General features: G+C 41.0%; 2 protein-coding genes across 2 annotated transcripts; one reads left to right on the top strand and one right to left on the bottom strand.

The window, feature by feature from the left end:
- Positions 1 to 1,745: 1,745 nt before the first annotated feature.
- Positions 1,746 to 14,647, bottom strand: LOC141002023 (lactase/phlorizin hydrolase-like). Its single transcript, XM_073473188.1, has 18 exons — positions 14,056 to 14,647; positions 13,396 to 13,466; positions 11,276 to 11,353; positions 11,085 to 11,178; positions 9,951 to 10,035; positions 9,180 to 9,858; positions 8,440 to 9,088; positions 6,793 to 8,343; positions 6,418 to 6,686; positions 6,020 to 6,310; positions 5,724 to 5,922; positions 5,271 to 5,473; positions 4,464 to 4,570; positions 4,064 to 4,195; positions 3,702 to 3,925; positions 3,275 to 3,511; positions 2,351 to 2,466; positions 1,746 to 1,751 (listed from the first exon to the last, which is right to left on the bottom strand). Exons 1-18 carry the CDS (start codon positions 14,645 to 14,647, stop codon positions 1,746 to 1,748), a joined length of 5,583 nt encoding a protein of 1,860 aa, XP_073329289.1.
- Positions 14,648 to 16,354: 1,707 nt separating this feature from the next.
- Positions 16,355 to 27,131, top strand: LOC141002022 (lactase/phlorizin hydrolase-like). The gene is made up of 17 exons (XM_073473187.1): positions 16,355 to 16,943; positions 18,149 to 18,217; positions 18,379 to 18,464; positions 18,569 to 18,662; positions 19,005 to 19,083; positions 19,792 to 20,482; positions 20,574 to 21,213; positions 21,354 to 22,901; positions 23,105 to 23,373; positions 23,459 to 23,749; positions 23,975 to 24,173; positions 24,499 to 24,689; positions 24,880 to 24,986; positions 25,074 to 25,205; positions 25,794 to 26,017; positions 26,190 to 26,429; positions 26,923 to 27,131. Exons 1-17 carry the CDS (start codon positions 16,355 to 16,357, stop codon positions 27,129 to 27,131), a joined length of 5,658 nt encoding a protein of 1,885 aa, XP_073329288.1.
- Positions 27,132 to 27,358: the final 227 nt, after the last annotated feature.

Raw genomic sequence — 27,358 nt, 5'->3', positions numbered from 1 at the left:
TAGTAAACTTGTCCATTTTGGTTGTATAAGCAACTGCAACATCACATCTAGAGTCGGCAAATGATTAATACCTTGTTTTATTTTATTTTTACAGACATGCATAGAGAAATCTTTGTATTTTACAAGTTGCTGTCTCATTTTGACTATCTGATTTATTTTGGTTCAGCTAAACTGGTTGTACAAAGGGTTCAAAAGTTAGTTTCATACCAAGTTCAACTTAAGTAGGTTTAGTTAAACTGAACAAATAATGATCTGTGATAAATATGGCATAATGACGTGTGTTTATTCTAGAGTGGTATGCGATATTTGGAGCCCTGGTACCGATATTGGGAACAAAACATGCCAATGTGCACACAATTTTGCAATGATCTCTCAAATGTGCATATCAACCATGTGACTAAGATATGTAACAGACAGTGTTGTGTAGAGTACACAAAAGTCATACCTGAGTAAAAGTAAAGTAAAATTAAAGTAAATATTAAATGAAAGTCACCTATACGAAGAGCACTCCCCCTGTACTCCAGTATCAAAAGTAAATTATGCACATATTATGCATGTATACACTGTATACTAGAGGTGAACCGATTATTGACATGGCTGATTATTAAATCAGATATTCAGCATTTTTGTGATTATTGGAATCAGTGTTTTTGTTATCAGATTGCTGATAAATACATTTCAACTGTGGCTCTGCAGCCTGTAATCTGCAAACTAGTAACTTAGATTATCAGATAAATGTAGTGAAGTAAAAGTACATTTTTCTCTAACATGTAGAGGAGTGGAAGTATAAAGTAGCAGAAAATGGAAATACAGAAAATTTAAGTAATAGTAAATGTACTTGGTTACATTCCATCACTGAACAGAGGAGAGACATTTTGCAATTTAACAATATAATTAATTGTGTCCTATGCATCTTTTTTCTACATTACAGTCTCTAAAAAAGACCAATGTTTTCATATTGGCCAACATAGAAATAAACAATGATACATCTGTGAGAGGCCAACCAATATATCGGTCTGGCTCTTGTTCATTCAGTGCACTTTTCTTGGAAATCTGCAATTAATCTTTCAGATATTTCTCTTTGCAGCTCAGCCACCATTAAGACTAACTGCCATGGGAATATTCAGAAATACAACTTAAACAACCAATCATTCTAGGTGCACGATGATGATTACAAACAAAAAAAATGTATCAGTTTATACATGCACATCGTGTTAAACCCTGCAATAAAACACTTTATACATTACTACCTTACATTGAGCCTATAAACTTTGCTGTGACTCAAAACAGCATTAAACACTCATTTCAGCATATGTCAAATCTTTCAAATGCAATTAGGAGATATTACATTAGTCAGATAACATGATATTGTTTCCTTCATATGCTTTGTCAATGGTTACTGAAGTTGTCTGAATGTCCTCTCAAACCAGGTGTGCAGCAGGATCTGCATGAGCCTACAGTGACCTCTAGTGGTAATAGGAGGTCTCTACAGTGTTAATACTAAACTACAGGTAGAAGACCATGGGATTTTTCTTCCAGGCATCACTCCTTTAACCCAGGGCTAAATTACAGTGCTGCAGCCCTGAAAATGTGTCACTGAAATTGACTTTTCTAACATGAAGAAATTCATCACTGATCAGAAGTTATAGGATGTGTCATTATTGAGTAACAACAGATGTCTGATCCTGCAAGTCAGTACTTTCGTGCATGGTGCAACATCTTTTGTTTCACAATGTAAGTGCAGATTATTCCTGTGAAATAATTAAAGGAACAGTATCTAAGAGCACTTGATTAAGCTATTAGACATGGTAATGCTTCATGTGACGCTAGATAAACAGAGGGTTGCAGGGGGTTTATTTGGCTTGATCTCAGTGGAGGGCGATGTTTGACTGTGGACTCGCAGCTGTAACCAGAAAATATTCTGTATTTTTACCCTTAATGATGTTCATGAATGTGTTTTTACATTTCGAACACTACCACAAACAAATCACCAGGTCTTATTGAACGATATGGTTGCAGGGGATCAATTTTAACAGCAAATCAAATAACGCCGATCATGAGCAAATTGTAGGTTTTTTTTAATCATAGACATGACAACAAAATATTGCACACATTACTGGGTAAATGAAAAAACACATTTTAGAATCAGCCGCAGCACAAGACATTTGATTTTTATAGTCAGCAATGAATGTCTTAAATATTTGATCTCCAACTTTATTAACATACAGGAAGTTTATCAAATCATATAATCATATTGCAATTACAAATTTACCTTCATGTCTATAGATTAAGCGTAGTTTTTCTGTTTTCTGTTCTTTGCCCTAATTAAGCAAACCAATGTACAAATTACTGCAAACACTGCAACAATCAGGAGAGCGAATGTGGTGTTCAGTCCAGTCTCAGCATCATCGACAGTAAGCCTCAGACCCAGGAAGCTCACAGTGTCAGCAGGAGGTGCGATTGTTGCTGTAGACAAAACACAGAGGTTATCATAATAATTTTGAACAGGTTGCTGACAGTAACTGTAGATCTAGACCAAATTCTTTTTTTTAATGTCTTAAAGGGGAACTCCACCAATTTTACACATACAAGTGTGTTTATAGGTTTTGGGGAGTACAACTGCATATGTGAAAAAGTAGTATAAAGCCTTATGTGGCTCTAGTGGAAGCTGCATGTAATCTGATAAATTGCCCCCAGTGATGTCACTCAGTGGATAAGATGCATCATGGGTTATGTAAACAGCAGGTTTTGAAGAGGACGAAGGTTGCGTGGAATAACCACGTTCCATTTTATTTGAGGGAAGGCAGACATCTCTCGCTGATATCTCCAAAACTCATACTAAAACAATCTAGATGGATAAAGAGCACAATACAAGTAAGAGGCAAAATTTGTATTTTTGATTTTGGGGTTAACTGTCCCTTTAGCACGTTATATACCTTTATTCAAGATAGAACGTTTTAATGCTGCTGATTTTTTTTTATAAGAGTCCGTATAACTTTTTAAATTTTACCTCTGCTTTCAGTCTTTATTAGCTAAGCTAAGCTAACCATCTGCAGGCTCCAGCTTTACTTTAAACAAACACATTTGAGAGTGGTATCTTCTCATCTATCTTTAAAATGCTGCACTGTTCAAACAAGGTCTTGACAAAAGTACTAGTAACTATGGGTCAGTGTTTATACCCAATACATTTTAGGTACTGTGCACTTAACATCTGTAGGCTTATGAGATCTTCCTGTTCATCAGTCATAACAGGAGTGACTTTGCATCAACTTACCTCCAGGCTCGGTGTTCATGCACTCATCCGGTCCCAAGGCAGGGTCGGGGAACCCGTTACACTTGATGATGGTGGAGTAGCTGGCAACCGAAGCTTTGGCCACTCGAGACAGGTTAGGGTCTGAGTGATTGACATAGAAGAGGCCGAATCTCTCTGAAAAGCCAGTGGCCCACTCGAGATTGTCCATGAGTGACCAAGCTGTGTAGCCATGGATATCCACACCATCTAGCAAATAAGCTGGGAGGAGAAAATAAATACATTAGAAGTTCAGTATCACGGTTTGAACATGAGTCTTGTTCTGTGAAACAACAGAAATATTATGCATTATTATACTGCATGCAAATACTTTACATGAGATATTGTAAATTATTATGACTAAATAATAAATAGTCTATTAAAATAAAGAATGAAGGTTGTGGTTTGATACCTTTCAGCACCTGGTTGAGGTATTTTTCATAGTAGTAGCTCCTATGGAAGTCATCTAGGTCAATAGACCCCCGCTCTGAAATGCCATTTTCTGTGATGATAATAGGTGGATTTCCATATTCGTTCTTAATGAAGTTTAATATCCTCCGGAATCCAAACGGTGAGACCTTCAGCCAGGATGAACCTGAATCCAGCCAGGTACGATCAGCAATTGTTCCTGCACCTCTGAGAAGATCAAATAAAAAAATGAAGGTTCAAATAAAGCACGAAATGAAGTTGAAAATTAATTCTCAGCTGATCACCATGTGATTAGGGATGATTTGCTTCTTTCACTTGGTTACGGGAGTGTTGGTACTACCTTACCTATCGGCATCATAGTGCTGAAGATTTCCATACTCCACGGGGAATGCCAGTACAGTGGTGTAATGGTTGAACCCAAAATAGTCATAGGTTCCCTTAATCCTATTAATCTCCTCAGGAGTAAACTCTGGAAGCCTGGAGAGATTATACTGAATTAATTAAATGCACCCTTTAAATGTAAAACAATTTTAAATTTTTTTTTTTAACTTTCAGACTTTAAAGGTCCACTTCGTAATAAAGTTGATTTCTGAGTCTCATTCCAAAACTCGTCAAATACTGACGATTCGGGATTACGACCGACCCAGCCTACAATCCCAAAGTGTCAATATTTGACGAGCTGGGAATGAGACACAAATATCAACTTTCTTACAAAGAGGACCTTAAATGTCAGTTTTTTTAATACCGAGATTTTGCCAGGCCAGCAGCTAAGCTTCGCTCCCGAATGATTGTCTTCATCATGTCACTGTAGTCTCCATTAAATACAGGATGGGCAAACCAGCCAATGTAGAACTGCACAAGAAGACACACAACAGCACCTTAATTCAAATTACTGCTCCACATGTCTACTGTAAAATGTTAAAGGTCCCATATTATGAACATTTTCTGAGTCATGCTTGATGTTTATATGCTTTAATGTAAAAAAAAAAAAACCCACATTTTTGTCATACTATCCATTGCTGCAGCACCTGTTTTAGTGCCTGTCTCTTTAAGGCCCCTGTCCCGAAAAGCCTAGTCTGCTCTGATTTGTCAGCTCTCACAGGCCTGAGAAGGCACCACTCACCACGTTTCCACCTCTGCTCTGCCGGTGTTTTAACGCTGCATTCCACTGTGAGACGGAAGTCGATATTTCCGAGTTGGTATTCCCAACTCGGAAATATGACAGGAGGAGAATAGCTCCTACTGCATGCTTGCAAAGACTTCTGACTGAGGGTTGTGACTGTATAGTTGTGACATCACAACTTCACGGAAGTCCTGACGCCTCGTTTAAAGACACAGCTTCAAAATATGGGTGGTGTGCATTTCTTTGTGGACTGAGCATTTTGATACTTGTACACTATTTACATAGCACATAATCCTCCTTTATAATCAGAAAAGAAAGGAAATGAGATCTCACTTTCTTCAATATGGGACCTTTAAAGGAATGTACACACAAAACAAGAATCTGCAAAACAGTACGACGCCTAAAGTAATTTCCTTTTTTTAAAAGTACCTGCACCACACGTTTGGCAGCATCAATGTCCTCCTGCTTATAGGGATTTCTGGGTTCTGACCAGTCAGAGTTGATGGTGATGGAGATAATTCCCTTCTGTGTGGCCCGGTACTTGTCATTGTAGAGATGCCAGGCCTCTGCGTGAGCTTTAAGCAAGTTGTGACCCACAATGTAGGGAAGAGTGCCTGGTCGGAAACTGATCCCTGGACACACAAGGAGTAAGAGACATGTTTGCTAGTTTGTTAGGTAATATGTTTTTTGTCACTGTGGTTTGGAACGGCCATGATTCAGGATTGGTTTACAGATTATAATCTTTATTTTATAACTTGGTGGGATTTATAGAATGACAAAATGAATGGCAGAGCAATAATTGTTTTGATAAAATTCATTTTTTTCTTACCAAACAAGCAAGCAGACATTATGTGTGAGGTAGATTACAATGTGAAAGCATACCTGGGGCAGCAGCGCCATACCCATGGCCTACATTGGCTATATTGTAGGGCTCATTGATGGTGATCCAAAATTTCACTCTGTCGCCAAGACGGCTAAAGATGAAGTCAGCATAATCCCTGAATTTGAAAATGATAGTGTCATTCTCCCAGCCTTTAATATCCTGCAGAGCTTGTGGAAGGTCCCAGTGGTAGAGAGTGACCTGATAGCAAAGAAAAACGAGAAAAATATTTACTGAATAAGTTCCATTAGATTCCATTGCAATTTTTTTTAATATTATGACAAAAATTGCCACATACATGAGGTTGGATGTTTGCCGCAAGCAGTGCATCCACCAGTCTATTGTAGTAGTTGAGTCCAGCCTCATTAATGTAGTCGGTGGTGCCTTTAGGAAGCACCCTCGGCCAGGATATGGAGAAACGATAATGGGTCACCTTAAGTTGCCTCAATATAGCAACATCCTCGTCTACTTTGTTGTAACTGTCGCAGGCTATGTCCCCATTGTCATCATTGAACACTCGGAGAGGAGTGTGAGCAAACGTGTCCCAGATGCTGAGACCTTTTCCATCTGCTCTCCATCCACCTTCAATCTGGAGACAGTAAATGCAAAAGAGAGATTTACATAGGCAAAGTGTGGAAAATATGTGTTCCCTGATCCAGCTATAATATAATGAAGTGGTTTAATCAAAGCATTTACCTGGTATGATGCTGTTGCAGTACTCCAAATAAAACCTTTGCGGAAACGTCCATAAAGAGGCTTCTCATCATCTGGTGTAGGGAAACCATTGTCTTTCATGATTTGGTAGTAGAAATGAGCTGAGTATTTGGGTGTCCTTGGCCGTTGGGGGTTGGTGAAATCCACATGGTGCAACCCAAATCCAACCTTGTACCCCTCAAGCCACTCAAAAGAATCCATGAGAGATGCTGCTATGTATCCTTTCACCTTCACAGCATCAAGGTCGTAAGCTGTTATTAAAACATACAAACACAAATAAATCATCAAGGCAACAATTCTTAACAGTCATGAAAACAATTAATATTTCTTTTGGGAAATGTTTTTTTGTCAGTGTACCTTTTAAAGCCTCATCAATATAGGTCTTGTAATAAAATACTCTGGAAGTGTCATCCCAAGTTGTCTCAACTCCTGTAGCTACTCCATTCTCAGTAATGTAAATCTCAGGATCTCCATATTCCTCTTTGATCCAGTTGAGGAGTCTTCTCAAACCCCATGCTACAGCTCTCTGCTTACTGATGGCAGTAGTAGGTGAATCTGTTTCCTCTGCTTCTGTCATGTCCTGGTCAAATTCATAAGATTGAGGTTTAAGCCTTCGTGTAGCATGCTGTGCAATCTTTGTAGTATAATGATTTACACAGAACATGTCAGCAGTTCCCTTGATATAGTTCTTTTCTTCTTCAGTGAAGGAAGGTAGTCTTGTCTCTGGAAGACCTTGAAGCTCACTTTTGTTTCCAACTTGCCACTTCATTGCATCAGGATAGTCACCATTCTTGAAAATGGGGTGTGCAAACCAACCCAGTTGAAACTGCAGAGCGCGGTCAGCAGCCACCACTTCACGGAGAACATTTACATCTTTAGGTTCAAACCAATCAGCATTGAGGGCAATGGACACTAGACCTCCTTGGGTTTTGCGATACTTATCATCATATGTGTGGTAAGCCTTGGCGTGTGCTTTTAGAAGGTTGTGTGCAACTCTGTATGGTGCAACTCCTGGATTCTTAACATTTGGTGGGATCTGTCCAAGTCCATATCCTGACCAGGCAATTGTGTGAGGCTGGTTGAAGGTCATCCAAAATTTCACTCGGTCTCCAAAGGTGGCAAAGCAAAAGTCACAAAACTCATTAAAAATGTCAATCATGTCTACATTGTCCCAGCCACCAAGGTCTTGCAAAGCTTGAGGGAGGTCCCAGTGGTAGAGTGTCACTATGGGACTGATGTTGTACCCCATGAGGCTATCAATGAGTCTGTTGTAGTAGTCAACACCTTTCTGGTTCAGGGAGGCACGCCGACCGTCAGGAAAGATCCTGGACCAGGACAAAGAGAATCTGTATGACTTCACCTTCAGAGCTCGAAGCATGTAGAGGTCTTCTTCAAGTCTGTTATAGCTGTCACAGGCCACATCTCCATTTGCATTAGCAGGAATACTGCCAGGTTTGTGGGTGAATGTATCCCAGATGCTGGGACCCTTCCCATCAGCGTTCCAGCCTCCTTCAATCTGGTAAGCAGAAGACGATACTCCCCAACTGAATCCTTGTGGGAAAGTGCCATAGTGGTAAATTTTTCTCTGGAATTTTGACTGGTGTGAGAATTTCTCCCAGACAACCTTTGATTTAGATGGAACCTCTGAAGGTGATGAAGTAGTTACACGGCGGGTAAGTTGCATCACTTCCCCTTTAATGACAGGAACTTTGTTTGAACCAAATCCATTTTGCTTGATAACGTGAGAGTAGAAATATGCAGATTGCTTGGGGGTTCTAGGTCTGTCTGGATCTTCAAAGTTGACATGGTGGAGACCAAACCTTTGGCTGTAGCCTTGTTGTCCCTCAAATCCATCCATGAGTGACTGCACTGTGAATCGCTGCACATGCACTCCATCTTCGGAGATTGCTACAAAATGGACACACACAACAACACATTAAAGTTGAAATTGTTTCAACATTGTGTTAAAGATGGTTTCCTACTAGAGAAATTACAGAAACTAACCTTTCAGGGCCTCATTGATGTAACTCTTCATGTACTCTACTCGTTGGACATCATTGAGAGTGTCCCCACTGTACTCAGTCGGCATACCATTACCAGTTATATGGATAGGCACTTTGGTAACAGCCAAGTATTCTGTGGAAATGTAGTTTAGAAGCCTCCGGAGACCCCAAGGTGCAGAATAGATCCAGTCAGAAGCTGTCGAGGACCATGAAGGGTCAACGTGTGCCTGGAAGTCACCCACCCCCTGAGGACCAGGGGTGCAGCCACCATCACTGCTGTTGACCACCCGGGAGGTATAGTGGTTTAATCCAAAAAAGTCTGCTGTTCCTTGCATCCTCTGGCTCTCTTCAGGGGTGAAGACTGGAAGTCTTGCAGGGACAGCGAGGGGGCACTCGTTTATTTTCTGCTCTATCTGAGTCTTGAGTGTTGCAGGATAATCTCCATCCACAAATATAGGATGTGCAAACCAGCCCAACATGAACTGCAGGTAGCGATCTGCAGCCGCTATGTCTTCAGGTCTGGAGGGGTCCATGGGCTCAGCCCAGTCTGAGTTCAGTGCAATGCCTACTTCCCCTCCCTGTGCCTTCCTGTACTTGTCATTGTAGACATGCCAGGCCTCAGCATGGGCCTTGAGCATATTGTGAGTGGCCTGCAAATCCAAAATAAATGGTTGTGTTTAGAAGATAAGAATGACAATGATGCAGTGCATGTCTACATTATGGTAAGACCATTGCTCTCACCTGATAGGAGGCAACCACATAGTCTTTCACTCCAGGGGGATGCTCACCAGTGCCATACCCAGCATGGCTCACCACCCAGGGGCTGCTGAATGTGTTCCAGGTCTTGACCCTGTCTCCAAACCTGGAGAAGCAGAAGTCTGCGTAGTCTTTGAAGGCCTCAACAATGGGAGCACTGGTCCATCCACCATTGTCCTGGAGTGCCTGGGGCAGATCCCAGTGGTAGAGAGTGACAACAGGTTGTATGCCAGAATCAATGAGGGCATCGATCAGCTTGTCATAGTACAGAGCCCCTTTCTCTGAATGGCTGTCCCTGAAGCCTGAGGGGAAAATACGGGCCCAGGAGATGGAAAACTGGTAGGTGTTGGCATGAAGACCTCGCAGCAGATAGACATCATAATCCACCTTGTGGTAACTGTCACAAGCTAAATCGGCTGTCTGATTGTCAAAAACCTTGTTTTCATGGCCAAAACGGTCCCAGATAGTCTCTCCCTTCCCACCTTCTAACCAGCCCCCTTCAACCTTGAAGGACTCACTGGAGGTGGCCCACTGGAAGCCAGAGGGGAATGATTCGTTTAAGAAAAGATCTCGCTCTGTTGTCGTCTGGGCCCCAAACTTATCCCACACATTCTGATAAGTGTTTCTAAATGCTGCAATTCCATTGAAGTCTGGATTATCATGACTGTTGGAAAAGATAAATTGAACAATGTAAACATACATGAAAAATCTGTCATTACATATGAAACCATCCATTTCACCAAGATAAACTATTACCTGGTTGAGATGTCCTCCATGTCCAGCATACCCAACATATTCACCACATCACATCCCATAATATTTACGTCATCGTTTTTCAAGACTGTAATAAATGCAAGACAAAGTTATTGACAGACATACAGTATAATCAACAGAAACGAAACATGCGTAAGTAAAGAGATACCATATTTTTTGTTTTATAAAACAAGATTGAGGGTCTACAGCCATGCTGGCAGCTCTGTGAGGCTGTAGATGAGCACACAAGTGATTTGAGCTAAATGCTAATGACAATCAAACATCTTGCCAATCCTTTAAATTTGAGTTGTTGGTCAGAAGGAAACATCCTCTGGGCACTGTGAATTTTTGCACAAAAGTTTTTATCTATATGACAAAAAGTTGTATTTTATTTTGGACAAAAATGGTGGACTGACCAACAGACCAACGTTGCCATCCTTAGAGCCATAATGTTATCACGATTGAAAATAATAAATTTAATAAAGTTAATATTTTAGGAAGTAGTAGATGTATTGCACCTTAAAGGTCCTATTTGTGAGAAGAGTTGATTTTCAAGCCTCTTGAAACTTGTCAAATACTGACGCTTTGAGATGGCAGCCGACAAGTCTGGCAATCCTAAAGTATCAATATTTGATAAGAATAATTTACACTAATCGGTGCAATATGATAACACTCTCATGATTATTGTACTATAAAAGTTTACAATACTACATTTTTACAACAGGGTAGCCTTGATGCCTTGTCATTATCTGCTTGCTCTTTGAAAACAAAGAGGAATGGCTGTAAATCTGTCACTCGAATAAACACAAATGTTCCATCATGTGCGTCAGCTGTTTAATTAAACTACCACCACCGCTGATGAAAATCTCTGTGACTCAAGCAACAATGTTCAGTGATGAGATAATGTTTTAAAGTTTTATTTTAGTTAAGTTAAGTCTCATTTGCAGACTTTACTATCCCGGAAGTGACTACATGAAATGCAACGTTATCTTGAGTAAACTTGTGGATTTCTCTGGGTTTGAATCTTGTTAGAAACATTTGGGTTAATATAAATACACAACTCAACAAGACATTTTTGACATTTTAATGCAGAATTTCTACATATTGTATCTTTAAGTCAGCTGTAATGACATTTACCTAGTATCAAATTGCCAAGGAACTGGAACTGATCCTGGGAACAACCATCAGTAGTCACCTTGTATATCAGGATAGGCAAATTCCCACTGGACATCTGCAACATTACATAACATGCATGTGGCTGCAGTGTAATCAGAATGCAAAATATGAAATTTAAAGTGAAAAGAAACCATTTTTAAGGTTTACTGTACCTGTAGGCTTCTCAGCTCCTTTGCAAAGTTGACTGCAGAGGCACAGTTATAGTCAATGTGCACAGACAAGAAATCCATCTGTTGAAAACAGACACACAGCACAGTATGCTATCACACTCATGTCTCCTAATGAAAAACAAAAAACAAACTGCCATTTAAGTTTAAGTCATAGCCACACATTCAACGTAAAAATTCTGACACTATATCCTTATAATGCTTTCTGTGTCTTTATCTATGGTCATAGGGGCAGGAGAATATCCCAGGTGGATGTTATCCAAGGTGACAGCAGGCGCTAGAGTTAGAACGAGGAAGCGCCTTGGACAGGTTGACAGTCCAGAACTAATACATGCACATGTGTGAGTAATAGAAACATGGTTATGGCACTAGAAAGTTTCAAAAGAACCTGAATTGCCTGCCTTTCGATTGTAAAAAGAAACCCTACAAACTGGAAAAGCACATAATCAAAAAAATCACCAAAATCACGTTATGATCCACTTTATACAAAGACCTATTATAGGTTTATACTAAGATTGTCAGCGGCATCGATACTTCAATACTTTTAAAATGCCACCTGTTCAAAATGACATGATATCCGCATTCACATCCGCTACAAAAAACTGATCTACCTGCAGAGATGTTCAAATTATGTGTGATGGTGTGACTTTTTTCTCTATCAGCACTATGTGCAGGTTGTAATATTTCAAAAAAGGAAATAAATGATCCTATTTTGTGGGACTAGGACATTTTTTCCTTTTGCCATGGTGTTTAAAGAGGTATGTATGTTTTTTTTGACAATAGCATTTTGTCGAAATTCAAAATTCTGGTATCGTGACAACCTTTGTGTATAGATTATTGATTGTTAGTAACAAAGTAGTAGATTACTGATCCAAACTCTTTGTCATTTTGGGAGGATTGTGTGTCAGAGACAGACACGGACAACAAAGTTGCTGACACGTAATCTTTGAGCACTTATTATCAAAGAGTTAAGATAAGGAGAGGCATAAAATATTTTATAATAGACAATAGACCTTGGAGCGTGCAGCATTAAATATGGAAAATAAAGCACCACCAGGGCCTTCCCTTGATGACCATCACTCTGTGGAAACTTGGCAGGAAAGCTACCAAGAGTCAGTAAAAGAACTGACATAAAAAAAATTAATACGTTAGGTAATATGTTATGAAGGAACCCAGTTCAGTTCATCATCTTGACCGCTTTTCTGTGAGGGTTGCGGAGATGTTGCTGCTTTACCCCCCCCATTTCAGGGGGTTGCGGGGGCCAAATTCAGTTTTCATAGGGCGGAGGCCAGGGTATATCCAGCTCATCGCAGGGCCCGCTGACGGCAGAGGCTGCCACACAAGGTGCCAACTGCGCGTCAGGAGCAGTTTCGGGGTTCAGTATCTTGCTCAAGGATACTTCGGCATGTAGCTCAGTTCTGCCCAGGGGAGCCGGGGTTTGAACCAGCGACCTTCTGGTCACTGGTCACCTGCTCTACCCACTGAGCTACAGCTGCCCCTAAGAAGGAGCCCATTTTGAGTATAATTTTAATTATGTGAAATCTGACGAGACTACACTGTAAAACCTGACAAAGTGACTTTACTTTAACAAAATCAAGGAAACTGATTACCTCAAAATTACCAAGTAAAGCAGACTAATCATTTGAAGAGGTAATTGGTTTTGTGACATTATTAATGTGAGGTAGACTTTTAAAATGCACAGTATAAAGGAAAGGTATGAGCAGAATGGTAAATGAACGCACTTAACCTGGGTTTGATTTTGACAAGGTTGAAATTTTTAACAAAACATTGATCCAAAACACACAGCAGTTCAGCCACAGAAAGTTTAAATTAAAGGGTAACTGGGAACCCCCAAAAAACCCCAAACACTGCCAAAAAAGAGTATTGCTTATTGACAGACTTTGATTTTATAAAAACATGCAGAATTCTTAACTGACAACATCCACAATGGTGAAAATGACGAACCATTTCTTTTTATGTTAATTTACTATTTATTTCAAATGGTTTTCATTTGGAGCTTAATAGCAAAAAGCACCTGAACTCTGAGAAATAAAAAACGATGAAGTTTGACATCTACATAAGAGAATATAGAAGATTCATCTTACTGTAGTTGCAGCTTTGATCTGGGGAAGAATTGCAACGTCACTCGCTCTCAACCCGACTGACAGACGTCTCCCTGTGAACATGGAAGTAGAAAGGCACTCTTAACACAGCGTACATTAAGGAACATTTGTGTACACACTAAATTTCCACCAGTTGCAGAATATGTTGCAGACTTTAGTACATTTTTTCAGTTCATTTAAGATTATTTGATAAAGCACAGGTATAGAAAATAAAATGAATGATGCTTCAGTCTCCGGGTCTATGTATTTTACACACTGTAATGGCTGACTGGGAGTCTTGTTTAATGTTATTCGTAACACCTGTGCTTTTCCTACTGTGACAATTCAAAACTACAGCTGTGCAGTGAAATGCGTGCATAGATAATTTTATTGATTTCACTGGGATTAGTCTTTGAGTTAGGCATGATAATATACACGTAATCTGTGCCATAAATCAAGGGGTGAAGGGCTTCAGATACAACAAAAAGATTATCAGCTGGTTGTAAAGTATTAACTTTTATAAGTTATTCCTCAGGACACACTTAAAAGACGACATTTTGCCTAATATAATAATGATTACATGATATTTTGTTCTATTTAACTTTTAAAAGTCACAAGTGTCCAATCCTGTCAATCTCTCAATCTTTCTATCAGTTTTCTTACCTCTGTCAGTAAACCGTTGATGGTAGAGCTGGTAAATCTTCTTGTTGAGTTCGAGGATATTTAGCAGACGAATGGCAACACCTGCAGGCTGCCCATCATGCAGAACACCGTCCAAGTCACTCAGTGTCACCCAGGAGTGTGCCATTGCTCCAAACTTCTGAAAGGCAAACTCGGCATACTGCAGAAACATCTCTTTCAGCTGCTCGCTCTCCCAGTCTCCATATTTTGATCTCAGAGCTTCTGGCACTGTGGATCCATGAAGGACGACCAGAGGCTGGAGGCCCGAGTCCAGCAGCTGTTTTAGGAGAGTCTGATAACAGGTGACCACAGCCTGCTGGGGCTGACTGGACCGGCCTGTAGGTAGGAGTTGAGTCCATGACAGCGGGACTTTGAAGTGGGTCACCCCTCTGCTGTGGAGGGACTCAAAGTACTGCCATGAGCCTGGAGGAATGGGATGACTGCAGTCAAAGGCATCATTCGCCGCACTGTCTGAACCTCTCAGAGGGCCTGCAACAAGCATGAAGTCCTCATTGCTCCGGCAACCATACAGACAAAACCCATACAGAAACACAGCCCACAATAGATACTTCATTGTGGCGTGTAAAGGATGGACTGATATTATCCGCTGATAGTCAAGCTATTTAAAGCGATTGTGTTTTCCTCTTATTGCATCGTTACACAATTAAGATCGATATCGCATCCCAGCTGTGCAAGCTTCAGTGATTTATTGCAGCTGTGTGATACGGCCAGGAAGACTTCGGACTCACATGTCAAGTGATAATTGCAGCCCTCTCTTGTGCGCATGTTTGAACACCATAAAATATGTTGTCACAACATAATTAGTTAAAAGTGAGCACAAAGAGACAGTAAAGTCATTAAATATTTCATTTATTCATCTCAGCAGCCAAATTATGTTCACAATAGTGACAGTTGTGTTCATGGGGAACCCACAAGTATGACTTTGAATTGCTGGGGAAATGCAGAGTAAGATAAGAGTAGCTCTAACACCAGCTTTATTTCTCATGTTCATTTTTGACCAACAAAAGTATATCACAGCCATCGTGGTATTATCAACAGATTGGGTTGTAAAAACATGGCTGATCAAATGTCTGAGAGGTTTAAGAGTCTTAAGAAAAAGGTTAAGAGTCTTTCTGGTTTCGTTAAGGATGGAAGTGGAAATCTGGCTGTTTGTGTCACAAAGGACGGGCATAACTAATATAAACATCATAATAAATTATTGTTTCCCTCACTTTTGTTTCCTACTTCAACCACTTTGACTAGAAACAATGTATTGATCACAGTATGACTGACAAGAAACGACCCGCATTCTGATTTACATGAACATTTATCTCAACAGTCACAGAAAGTGTGTTGTGTAGATGGAGCTGGTTGTGAGCTGTGGCTCAGGAGGTAAAGTTGTCCTGTAATCGGAAGGACGGTGGTTTGATCCCCAGATTATGGCTGCACGTCGAAGTATCCCTGGGTAAGATGAACCCCAAATTGCGCCTGATGAGCAGGTTGGCACCTTGAACGCAGCCTCTGCCATCAGTGTATGAATGTGTGTGTGAATGGGTGGAAAGTGTGGCAAGTCCATTTACCAATTTACCAACATGTGTTGCTTCCTGTGGAATCTGTCAACACATTTTGCTGCTATTTTTATCAGTAAAACCAACCAACCAACCAAGTACATGTTTAATCAGCACCTTGATACACCTCCCCTGTCTGGTTAATGGATTATCTTGGCAAAGGAGAAGTGCTCACTAATGCTGAGAAAATAAGCCTTTTGTGTGAATATGAAAAGTTTTAGCTCTTTTTTTTTTCGAACTCCAGAAAAATGGGAGCAAAAACAAAAAAGTTTTGCGTTTTATACTTTAGTTTAGTGTGGCTTAGTTCACAGATCTGTAATATATTGAGTGGTGGTCTAATCAAAGTTTTAGCAATATTCAAGAAAATATGTTTCCGAATCCAAGTCAGATTCAAAACACAAACAAAATATGTCGCCTAACAAGCAGCTGTGGTTTGTTGTTTAGCTAAATTACAACTGAACACAAAAATCTTGACCTGCACACACACACACACTTCTTTTTTTTTTTTTTTTTACCTAGCATCATAAATCTTTGCCTCCTGTTTGACCTTTTTATCAGAAGTTTTTCAAGGCTGTGTCCACTCTTACCAAACACCATAAAGTATCACAGCGGTGGTGACCCCTGCAGGTTTGACTGAAGGTTTAAGCTTGTAAACAGTGCTGCTATAAAAGCTTCACCATGCAGTGGCTCGTTCAGTTCCCCACACAGACAATATGTCGTTACTGGGGAGACTTCTCCCTCTGTGTTTACTAAGCGTGTATGGGTGCATGTGCCAGGAACATGATGAGCAACCACCGGCCATGTTTCTTGCAGGTCCTCTGACCAACAATGGAGAACCCTCTAAAGGAGCAGACACCTTTGACTGCAGTCATCCCATTCCTCCAAGCTCATGGCAGTACTTTGAGTCCCTCCAGAGCAGAGGGGTTACTCACTTTAAAGTGCCGCTCTCATGGGCTCATCTGCTACCTACAGGCCTGTCCAGTCAGCCCCAGCAGGCTGTGGTTACCTGTTACCAGACTCTGCTGAAACAGCTGCTCGACGTGGGCCTCCAGCCTCTGGTCGTCCTTCATGGATCCCCAGTGCCAGGAGCTCTGAGATCAAGGTACGGAGGCTGGGAGAGCGAGAAGCTGAAAGAGATGTTTCAACAGTACGCTGAGTTTGTGTTCGGAGAGTTTGGACAGCTGTCAGACTCCTGGGTGACACTGAGCAGCCTGGATGAGCTGAGGGATGCTGAGCTGCAAAACGCTCTTGATGCACACTCCAGTGTCTACCGCCGTTACCACCAGCTGTTTCCTTGGAAAGGTAGGAGATCAATTTATTGCATCACGTGCTGAAGGCTAATGATATCTTGTATAAAACTTATATATTTAGAAAAAAAGAGACAAATCTGGTCAATCGTTAGGCAAATGTGCTACTTTTTAACCTCTTATACCTCATTTTCTCCCTTAAAAGTCCCAATTAAAGGTATTTTTTTGAAAAGAAGCTGGGAAAGTTAATATTTACAACATTAAAGGAGCTCTGTAGATTATCTCTCTGGTGCTGGAAGTCGGTCATTAGTTTGTGTTAGTGGACCCCATTTCTAAACTAACGTTAGCTACTGTTGCTCTCTGTTTGAAGAGCGGAGAGAGGCACTGAGAAGAGGCACTTGAGAATGTGCATAAAGTCTATCCTTTAGACCGTCCATCATGAAGAAATCCAGAGTCTAGCTGCTTTAAAAAACTTTAAACAAAGCTTCCACAGGCTTGTATAGGCAACTGAGAGAGACAGGAAGGTCTGACTTTTCATGTCACGGTACAGTCTGCTCACATATGGCCAGTAAAAAAGTGATTTTTATGAAGAGTTGTAGGAAGAGTGCTAGCCCAAAATATATTACAATATGAATGATTTGGATACATTGAACTATAGTCATCTAGTGGCAACAAGATGACTAATAGTGATTAACAGTAGTACATCTTGTTATTGAGTTACCTATTGATGAATCTATGGCGAAAATCCTTCTTCATCCTCTGCTGGGGACCCGCTGGAAGCCCTGGATGCAATTTTGGGAACCAACATTCTACAGTAGATGATACAGAACAGAACAGAACTGTTTCTTAAAACATGGACCTCAATAAAGTCTTGTCAGTCTGTTTTTACATAACTTTTTACGGCACTTACATACAATCAACATGACTGTAAGAGGGGGAAAGTCAAGGTTATTTGGATATAAAATAATAATATTTTTGAATCATCTTTCTTATCTCCTGTTGTAGCCGTCAAACTTTATCAGATTGATCGGTAGATGGATTTTTATTGTCCTCAAAGGGGATATTTGTTTCCACGGAGTGCATTATGTTTCCCCTCAGAGCATAGATAGATGTGAAGTAATTATGGCAGTGTTTGATAATGGTTTCCATATCTGTTGACCACGTGTACCAAAGTTCATGATAAGGGAGTGGAGTGATGTAGGGGAAAGGAGAATGCACTCTCTCTAGCTAATATGTTAATTATCATGTCATGTGTTACAGATGGAGGAGTATCAGTTGGTGTAACGACCAGTAAAGTCCCAGTCATCTGTGACACTCAGCAACTGGTGAGATCACATCATCACACAGAACATGAGCACATAATACATATTCTGAGTTGCCATAATATCAAAATAGCATATGTATAAAAATGTGTTTAGTTGATTATTTGTGCCAGGGAAAAGTTGAAGGCCTTCCACATCCAGTTACACTCACACATGTATCTCTATTTCAGAAATATTCAGATTTCCTCTCTGTTAAAATTCAATATGACTGCACCAATGGACAAAACCTGGCTGAGGAACTGCAAAATGTTCTGGTATGTAGAAATGTAATTTAAAATTTTAGTTAACAGTCTTCAGTTCTGTAATTGTCAAGCTTTAACTGAAAATTCTTGTTTTGAACATAACTGTTTTCTTGCAGGCAAAGTGTGGAGAGAAACCCATTCTCTTTTATGAGGTGAACATCGATGACTGTTCCCCTTACGAGTTCCTGTCAGATACCAAAATCTCAAAAGGTAATCTCCATGATCAAGAGTCACAGCCTTAGAGTAGTGAAATAATATTGCCTGTGAGTTTTAAGTAATCCTCAAAGTATAAAACAAAATTGTATCACAGGTCACTTTAGACACTTTGATTTGCCGTCCTGTCAGAAATACAACTGATAGTGATATATTGTGATTGCATTCATATTAAGTCATTTATGTATTTATACTTGAGCTAGACTGCATTTAATTACTGTATGATATGTAAGGAAACATAGCATCACAAATCAAGGATTCTAATTTGATACCATGAAGGATACATGCATCATACTGTAGGATACATGACATTTATGATATATTCTTATACTTTTACAGCACTGAGCAATGGAGACCACAATGTTCTTGGATTCGACATGGAAGATGTGTTCGCTCCAGATGACACTATTCCAAAAAGGTATAATTGTGCATACAGAGAATTAAGAATTTAATCTGCAAAATATCGTGACTCACCCGTGTGAAAATTCTTGTGTGTCCTTGGAGCCGAAAACACACACAGAAAATTACAACAGAGGAAGTCTGTAGAAAGATGAAAATAGATAATGTACGGCACTACACTATTACACAATATGCATTTATGTGTTTATGCAGCCCAGTCTTCAGAATACAGTGTTCGCAGTTAACATTTTTGCAAACTACTGATACATTAACATTTGTTCATGTTCTAGGCTGCGTGCCTTATTGACATTCCTACAAAACGAGGCACATCACATTCATGTTTATGTTTACGACCTGACTTTCATATCAGGAGGCAGTGGGGATGGTAGTGGATTTACAAGCAAGAAGGTTAGTGAGCACAAGTTGAGACTACGTTTCAGCATTTGTATGCGTGAAACCAGTGGATATATTTGATGAGGGACCAGGAGCATTTCAACATTTGCTAGCATCACACTAATGGATATTTTTAAGGAAAACCTCGGGACAAAGTCAAGCTGTGTTTGTAGCAACAAATCAGGATTGTTTTTCTTTATGAGACCTCAGGACATCCATCTCCAGGTTTGTGCAGACTAAAAGACTTAATTTTAGCAAAAACATTCTATTTTCCTAACCTTAACCAAGTGTTTTTTGTTCCTTGTTTTTTGTTTCTTGTTCCTTTTGTCTTCAGTCGTTCACACCAAAGTGGCAAAAACAGAAATGATCTTCAAACATCATGTTTAGCGACCTACTGCAAAACCTGGAGCAATTTTGCGACCATGACCTCATCCGAGCGATATGCCTTCCTGAATGAATCCTTTCCTATTGGCTTCCAGTGGGCCACCTCCAGTGAGTCCTTCAAGGTCGAGGGAGGCTGGTTAGAAGATGGGAAGGGAGAGACTATCTGGGACCGTTTTGGCCATGAAAACAAGGTTTTTGACAATCAGACAGCCGATTTAGCTTGTGACAGTTACCACAAGGTGGATTATGATGTCTATCTGCTGCGAGGTCTTCATGTCAACACCTACCAGTTTTCCATCTCCTGGGCCCGTATTTTCCCCTCAGGCTTCAGGGACAGCCATTCAGAGAAAGGGGCTCTGTACTATGACAAGCTGATCAATGCCCTCATTGATTCTGGCATACAACCTGTTGTCACTCTCTACCACTGGGATCTGCCCCAGGCACTCCAGGACAATGGTGGATGGACCAGCACTTCCATTGTTGAGGCCTTCAAAGACTACGCAGACTTCTGCTTCTCCAGGTTTGGAGACAGGGTCAAGACCTGGAACACATTCAGCAGCCCCTGGGTGGTGAGCCATGCTGGGTATGGCACTGGTGAGCATCCCCCTGGAGTGAAAGACTATGTGGTTGCCTCCTATCAGGTGAGAGCAATGGTCTTACCATAATGTAGACATGCACTGCATCATTGTCATTCTTATCTTCTTAACATAACCATTTATTTTGGATTTGCAGGCCACTCACAATATGCTCAAGGCCCATGCTGAGGCCTGGCATGTCTACAATGACAAGTACAGGAAGACACAGGGAGGGGAAGTAGGCATTGCACTAAACTCAGACTGGGCTGAGCCCATGGACCCCTCCAGACCTGAAGACATAGCGGCTGCAGATCGCTACCTGCAGTTCATGTTGGGCTGGTTTGCACATCCCATATTTGTGGATGGAGATTATCCTGCAACACTCAAGACTCAGATAGAGCAGAAAATAAACAAGTGCCCCCTCTCTGTGCCTGCAAGACTTCCAGTCTTCACTCCTGAAGAGAGCCAGAGGATACGAGGAACAGCAGACTTTTTTGGATTAAACCACTATACCTCCCGGTTGGTCAACAGCAGTGATGGTGGCTGCACCCCTGGTCCTCAGGGGGTGGGTGACTTCCAGGCACACGTTGACCCTTCATGGTCCTCGACAGCTTCTGACTGGATCTATTCTGCACCTTGGGGTCTCCGGGTGCTTCTAAACTACATTTCCACAGAATACTTGGCTGTTACCAAAGTGCCTATCCATATAACTGGGAATGGTATGCCGACTGGAGACACTCTCAATGATGTCCAACGAGTAGAGTACATAAAGGGTTACATCAATGAGGCCCTGAAAGGTATGTTATTAAGTAGCTCCCTATGTAAATATACCTTTATTCATACTTTAGACAAAGCTTTTCCCAACTTTTTCGGAACGTGTCATGCAAGTTCATGTTGAATAAGATTTAGTGGCTGAATGTCTTTATTCTCTCACCAGCTATACATTTGGATGAGGTAAATGTTCAGCGGTTTACTGTCCAGTCACTCATGGATGGCTTTGAAGGTCCACAAGGCTACAGTGAACATTTTGGATTGCATCAAGTAATGTTTGACCTGCCTGACAGACCTAGGACCCCAAAGCAGTCTGCCTACTTTTACTCCAAAGTTATTGAGAACAATGGTTTTGCCTCCAAAAAACTTCGTGAGCCAGAACTTATAAACATGGTGCCAAATAGACTTCCCTCACTCCCACCTTCCACAGTCCCATCCAAAGCCAGGATAGTTTGGAGGAAATTCTCCAGCCAATCAAATTTTCAGAGAAAACTCTATCACTATGGCACTTTCCCACACGGTTTCAGTTGGGGAGTATCGTCTTCTGCTTACCAGATTGAAGGAGGCTGGAATGCAGATGGGAAGGGGCCCAGTGTCTGGGATACATTCACCCACAAACCTGGCAGTATTCCTGCTAATGCAAATGGAGATGTGGCCTGTGACAGCTATAACAGACTTGAAGAAGACCTCTACATGCTTCGAGCTCTGAAGGTAAAGTCATACAGATTCTCTTTGTCCTGGTCCAGGATCTTTCCTGACGGTCGGCGTGCCTCCCTGAACCAGAAAGGTGTTGACTACTACAACAGACTCATTGATAGCCTAATCGGGTACAACATCACTCCCATGGTGACACTCTACCACTGGGACCTCCCTCAAACTTTACAAGACCTTGGTGGCTGGGAAAATGTAGACATGATTGACATTTTTAATGAGTTTTGTGACTTTTGCTTTGCCACCTTTGGAGACCGAGTGAAATTTTGGATGACCTTCAACCAGCCTCACACAATTGCCTGGTCAGGATATGGACTTGGACAGATCCCACCAAATGTTAAGAATCCAGGAGTTGCACCATACAGGGTTGCACACAACCTTATAAAAGCACACGCCAAGTCTTACCACACATATGATAATAAGTATCGCAAAACCCAAGGAGGTCTGGTATCCATTGCCCTCAATGCTGACTGGGTTGAACCTGAAGATGTTAATGTTCCCCGTGAAGTGGTGGCTGCTGACCGTGCTCTGCAGTTTCAAATGGGTTGGTTTGCACACCCTATTTTCAAGAATGGTGACTATCCTGATGCAATGAAGTGGCAAGTTGGAAACAAAAGTGAGCTCCAAGGTCTTCCAGAGACAAGACTACCTTCCTTCACCGAAGAAGAAAAGAACTTCATCAAGGGAACTGCAGATGTGTTCTGTGTAAATCATTATACTACAAAGATAGTCGGCCATGTTGCAGCTCGGCTTAACCCTCAATCTTATCAATATGACCAGGACTTGTCAGAAGCAGAGGAAACAGATTCACCTACTACTGCCATCAGTAATCAGAGAGCTGTAGCATGGGGTTTGAGAAGACTCCTCAACTGGATCAAAGAGGAATATGGAGATCCGGAGATTTACATTACTGAGAATGGAGTGGCTACAGATGTCAAGACCACAGCTGATGACATAGACAGAGTATTTTACTACAAAACCTATGTTGATGAGGCTTTGAAGGGTGAGTTCCTAAAGTTTAAGACTATACTTTTTGGTAGTACCCTTAATCTAACAACCTGAAGCTAAAATCTGGTGGGAGCCGCCCTTCATCCTAATTCCTGACATTGATGACATGATTTCTGAATCTAAAAAATGTTTCATTCCCTCCGTGGTTTTCTCTATTCCATTCTCAATTCTGTTATCTCTATCCATATTTTTACACAGCTCATAATCTTGATGGCGTGAAGGTGAAAGGATACATTGCAACATCTCTCATGGATTCTTTTGAGTGGCTCAATGGTTACACAGTAAACTTTGGGCTGCACTCCATCAACTTCGCAGACCCAAGCAGGCCGAGGACACCCAAGCGTTCCGCTCACTATTATTACCAAGTCATGAGGGACAATGGCTTCCCATTACCAGATGAAGAGAAGATACTTTATGGACAGTTTCCCAAAACCTTTAACTGGAGTACCGCCAGTGCCTCTTACCAGGTAAGTAACGATGATGCATTTAATCTACAATTGCAGAGTGCACTTGTATCAATATACAGGCATGAAGCACAAACTTTGATTTCAGATTGAAGGGAGCTGGAGAGCCCACGGAAAGGGACTGAGCATCTGGGACAAGTTTGCCCACACCCCTTTTAGGACGGACGACAGTGACAATGGCGATATTGCTTGTGACAGTTACAACAAGATTGACGAGGATGTGGCAGTGCTGAAAAAGCTGAAGGTGACCAACTATCGCTTCTCTGTGTCCTGGCCCAGAGTGCTTCCTGATGGCACCAACAACCACATTAACGAAGCCGGACTGAACTACTACCATAGATTACTGGATGCCCTGGAAGCTGCCAATATTCAGCCCCAGGTAGGCAATGCTGTTGTTCATAGCTACTGATGTTTTCTATATGTAGTAATGTATTTGGACATTTGTTAATTTGATGGCCTCTAATGGTAGTATCAAGAACATTAAAAGTGCATATCTCCAGAAATGATTGTCTTAGCAAAATACAATCGGGCTCCAAAGGGAAAAACATCACCCATATGAAAAGTCTAGTGCTGTAGTTCAAATTTCCTCTCACCTGTTTCTTAGGTGACCCTGTACCACTGGGACCTCCCCCTGGCTCTACAAAAAGTCGGAGGTTGGCAGAATGAAACCATCGTCCAGAGATTCAGAGATTATGCCGATGTTTTATTCAGCCGACTTGGAAGCAGAGTGAAGTTCTGGATCACTCTAAACGAACCCTACATTGTAGCCAACCTTGGCTATGGATATGGTACCTTTGCCCCAGGTGATGAAACAAAATTCTTTTGGATCAGGGTATAAGAGAAACTTTTACAAAGTGAATCAAAGCTGTAATCTGAGAATAATTGTTATTTAATGTGCTTTATCAATATTTTACTCATGGTTACTCAATTGACTGTATATAACTATCATGTTTTTAATGTAACTTATAAATCATTATTTTAAAAAGGTCGAAACTTTAGCAACACTTGTATTATAGAAGAAAGAATCCACCTTAGAAGAAAAAGTTTTGTGAGAAACCCCTAATCTGAAAACTTTATACTCTGTAATGATGAATAGCAACAATGTCAATAACACCTCAAATGTTTCAGGCATTGTGGGAAAGCAGTATATCGCAGCTCACAACCTGATCAAGGCCCACGCTGAGGCCTGGCACCTCTACAATGACAAGTACAGAGCAACACAGCGTGGCGTCATCTCCATTACCATCAATTCTGACTGGACGGAGCCGAGGAACCCATACAAGCAGGAGGATGTGGATGCAGCCAACCGCTACTTGCAGGTAGACACTGACACTTTTTTTTCCCCCAGAAAAGTTTAGATAGTGTCAGGTTAATTAAGGCTCAAAAAAGCATATGAAATGGAGATTGAGTTGCTTTCAGCAAAACCTTTTCAGTTGCATGATGTAACCCCACACAACTGGTATCCAAAGCAACTTATAAGAATCATATAACATATATTTTATCCTGCAGTTCTTCATTGGCTGGTTTGCCCATCCCATCTTCAACGGTGACTATCCTGACTTAATGAAAACAATTATTCGCAAAAGAAGCCTTGCTGCAGGTCTCCCTGAATCACGGTAAATGAAAGACAGTTTCTCAGTAAATGCATGTTTAAAGAAAAGCTCTGGACTGGGTTTTGAAGAAAACTCTTCTCTCTAATATAGGCTTCCTGAGTTCACCCCTGAGGAAATCAAGAGGATCAAAGGGTCTCACGATTACTTTGGCTTTAACCATTACACCACAGTTCTTTCATACCCAGTTGATCTGGGTAATCAGCAGGATTATGAAGGTGACAGGTAGGTTGGAATTGTCTAAAAATGAAATCAGAAAGAAAGTCAGTGAATGTAGCTTAACATAATTTGAACATTTCTGCCTGAGTCACATCAGATAGATTTTCATCAGCAGTGATGGTTGTTTAACTATAATGCTATTTCAGTCTACTCAAAGCGCTGAAGCTGCCATGCGAAGTGCCGACCTGCTCATCAGGAGCAATTTGGGTTCCAGTATCTTGCTCAAAATACATGCATTCAACATGCAGGCAGGGGAGCCAGGGAATCGAACCAGCAACCTTTCAATTACTCAACGACCCCCTACCTCCTGAGCTACAGCACCTTTAAGATTCCACTTTACTCCTTGACTCTGCCGAACTACATCTTTTGTTTTCACTGTTTTGACCAAGATCGCCCCTGCAACAAAAATTACATATTATGCATTTAAGACAAAACACCTACATCACATGGGGGCTTTCTTATTTACCATATACAGTCCCTAGCACAAGGTAACAGAAGAAGGAATTAAACCCCTGACCACAAAAGTAGATGCTGAAATATATCTAACATACAGTATTTGACTAATGCTGAGCTGATGTCTAATCCAAAATCCAGGGGCAGTGGCGTAACCCACGACCGCACCTGGATTGGATCTGGCTCCTTCTGGTTAAAGATCACTCCATTTGGATTCAGGAAAATCCTCAAATTCATCAAGGATGAGTATGGAAATCCACCCGTCTACGTCACAGAGAACGGGATATCAGAACGAGGAGTGGTGGACTTGAATGACATCCACAGAAAGCACTACTATGAAAACTACATTAACCAGGCCCTGAAAGGTACCAGAGACAGTAACAAACAAGTATCTAACATGTTATTGCTTTTGTACAAGTGAGCTTTGTTTTGCATACATATCTTTTAAATGTACGGATCAATAATTTAGTTGCCAAGACACAAACCTCTATTTAGGACAAGGTTTGTTAAATGTAGCTGTAACTGTTGGTCTTTCAGCTCTTGTTCTGGATGGAGTTGATCTGAGAGGCTACACAGCCTGGTCGTTAATGGACAACTTCGAGTGGGCTGCTGGCTACTCCGAGCGATTTGGACTTTTCTACGTGAACCGCTCCGACCCCGCTCTTCCTCGCATCCCTAAAAACTCAGCTTCTCGCTACGCCACCATCATCACCTGCAATGGCTTCCCAGACCCGGCCCTCGGGCCCCATGAGTGTTTGAACCCTGAACATGCAGGTAATGTAATGCTGAGTCCAGACATTCAAAGACGATGTGATTATTATAGGATTTAGGACCCTAACCCCTAAAATATTATTGAAATCTTAAAAAAGAAGGGCCTATCTACAATCTTATTTAGTTAAAAATATACTTTTTTCCTGTTTCGTTTTCTCAGAGGAGGATTTAACATTCTGTCATTGAATTTATTATGTTATATCTCAAATGACAAAGATAATATCAAGGCTTTAAGGATCCACCACCCGATTTAGACATGGCACTCCTGCCTAAATGATTAAAAATGGCTTCAAAATATCTGTCCACACCATGCATGAAGGGGCTAGATTTTAATTCTGGAGAGTAAGAAAACAATATATATATATATTTTTTAAACAGATCTGATCTAAATGAAAAACATAAGGTGAACAGGAAAGAAAAAATGACATTTTCCTTGTTTCTACTTGTCCTTCAACAGCTACAAGTGCTCCCACGATGCCCACACCAGATAACACTGCACATACGTCCGTCCCTGTGTTGCCCCCGAACATGGTGGACTTCCTGGGTCTGAAACTTACACCTCATGATGCTGAAGTCGCACTTTATGTCAGCTTTGCATTCCTTCTTGTGAGTGTACTTGGTATGATCTTTGTTGTGTATCGGCTCCTGAAAACGAGAAAGAATTTAAAGAGAGCTCCAGCAGGATCCCTCAATATGGAGAGAATGTGAGGAAACTTGTGGAGGGAAGTGAAAACTCCTAAATCAAGTTTTTGGCAGCTTTTCTGGGTCCAGATGACACAAACCTGGATAGCTAACACATGAATAGCTGCCTATTTATGAGCAGAATAAATGAAAATGTTGTTTTCTTTTCAGAATTTTACATCAATATAGAGCAACTGTGTTGTTTAAGGTTTTGGGGCATTTTACCTCCATTTTGATCAGATCTTTATTACAAC

The sequence above is a fragment of the Pagrus major genome, chromosome 9 (assembly GCF_040436345.1).
Source record: "Pagrus major chromosome 9, Pma_NU_1.0".
In the NCBI taxonomy this organism is placed as follows: Eukaryota; Metazoa; Chordata; class Actinopteri; order Spariformes; family Sparidae; genus Pagrus; species Pagrus major.
Note: the sequence above shows the minus strand (reverse complement) of the source record. Positions and strands in the feature narration are given on the sequence as shown.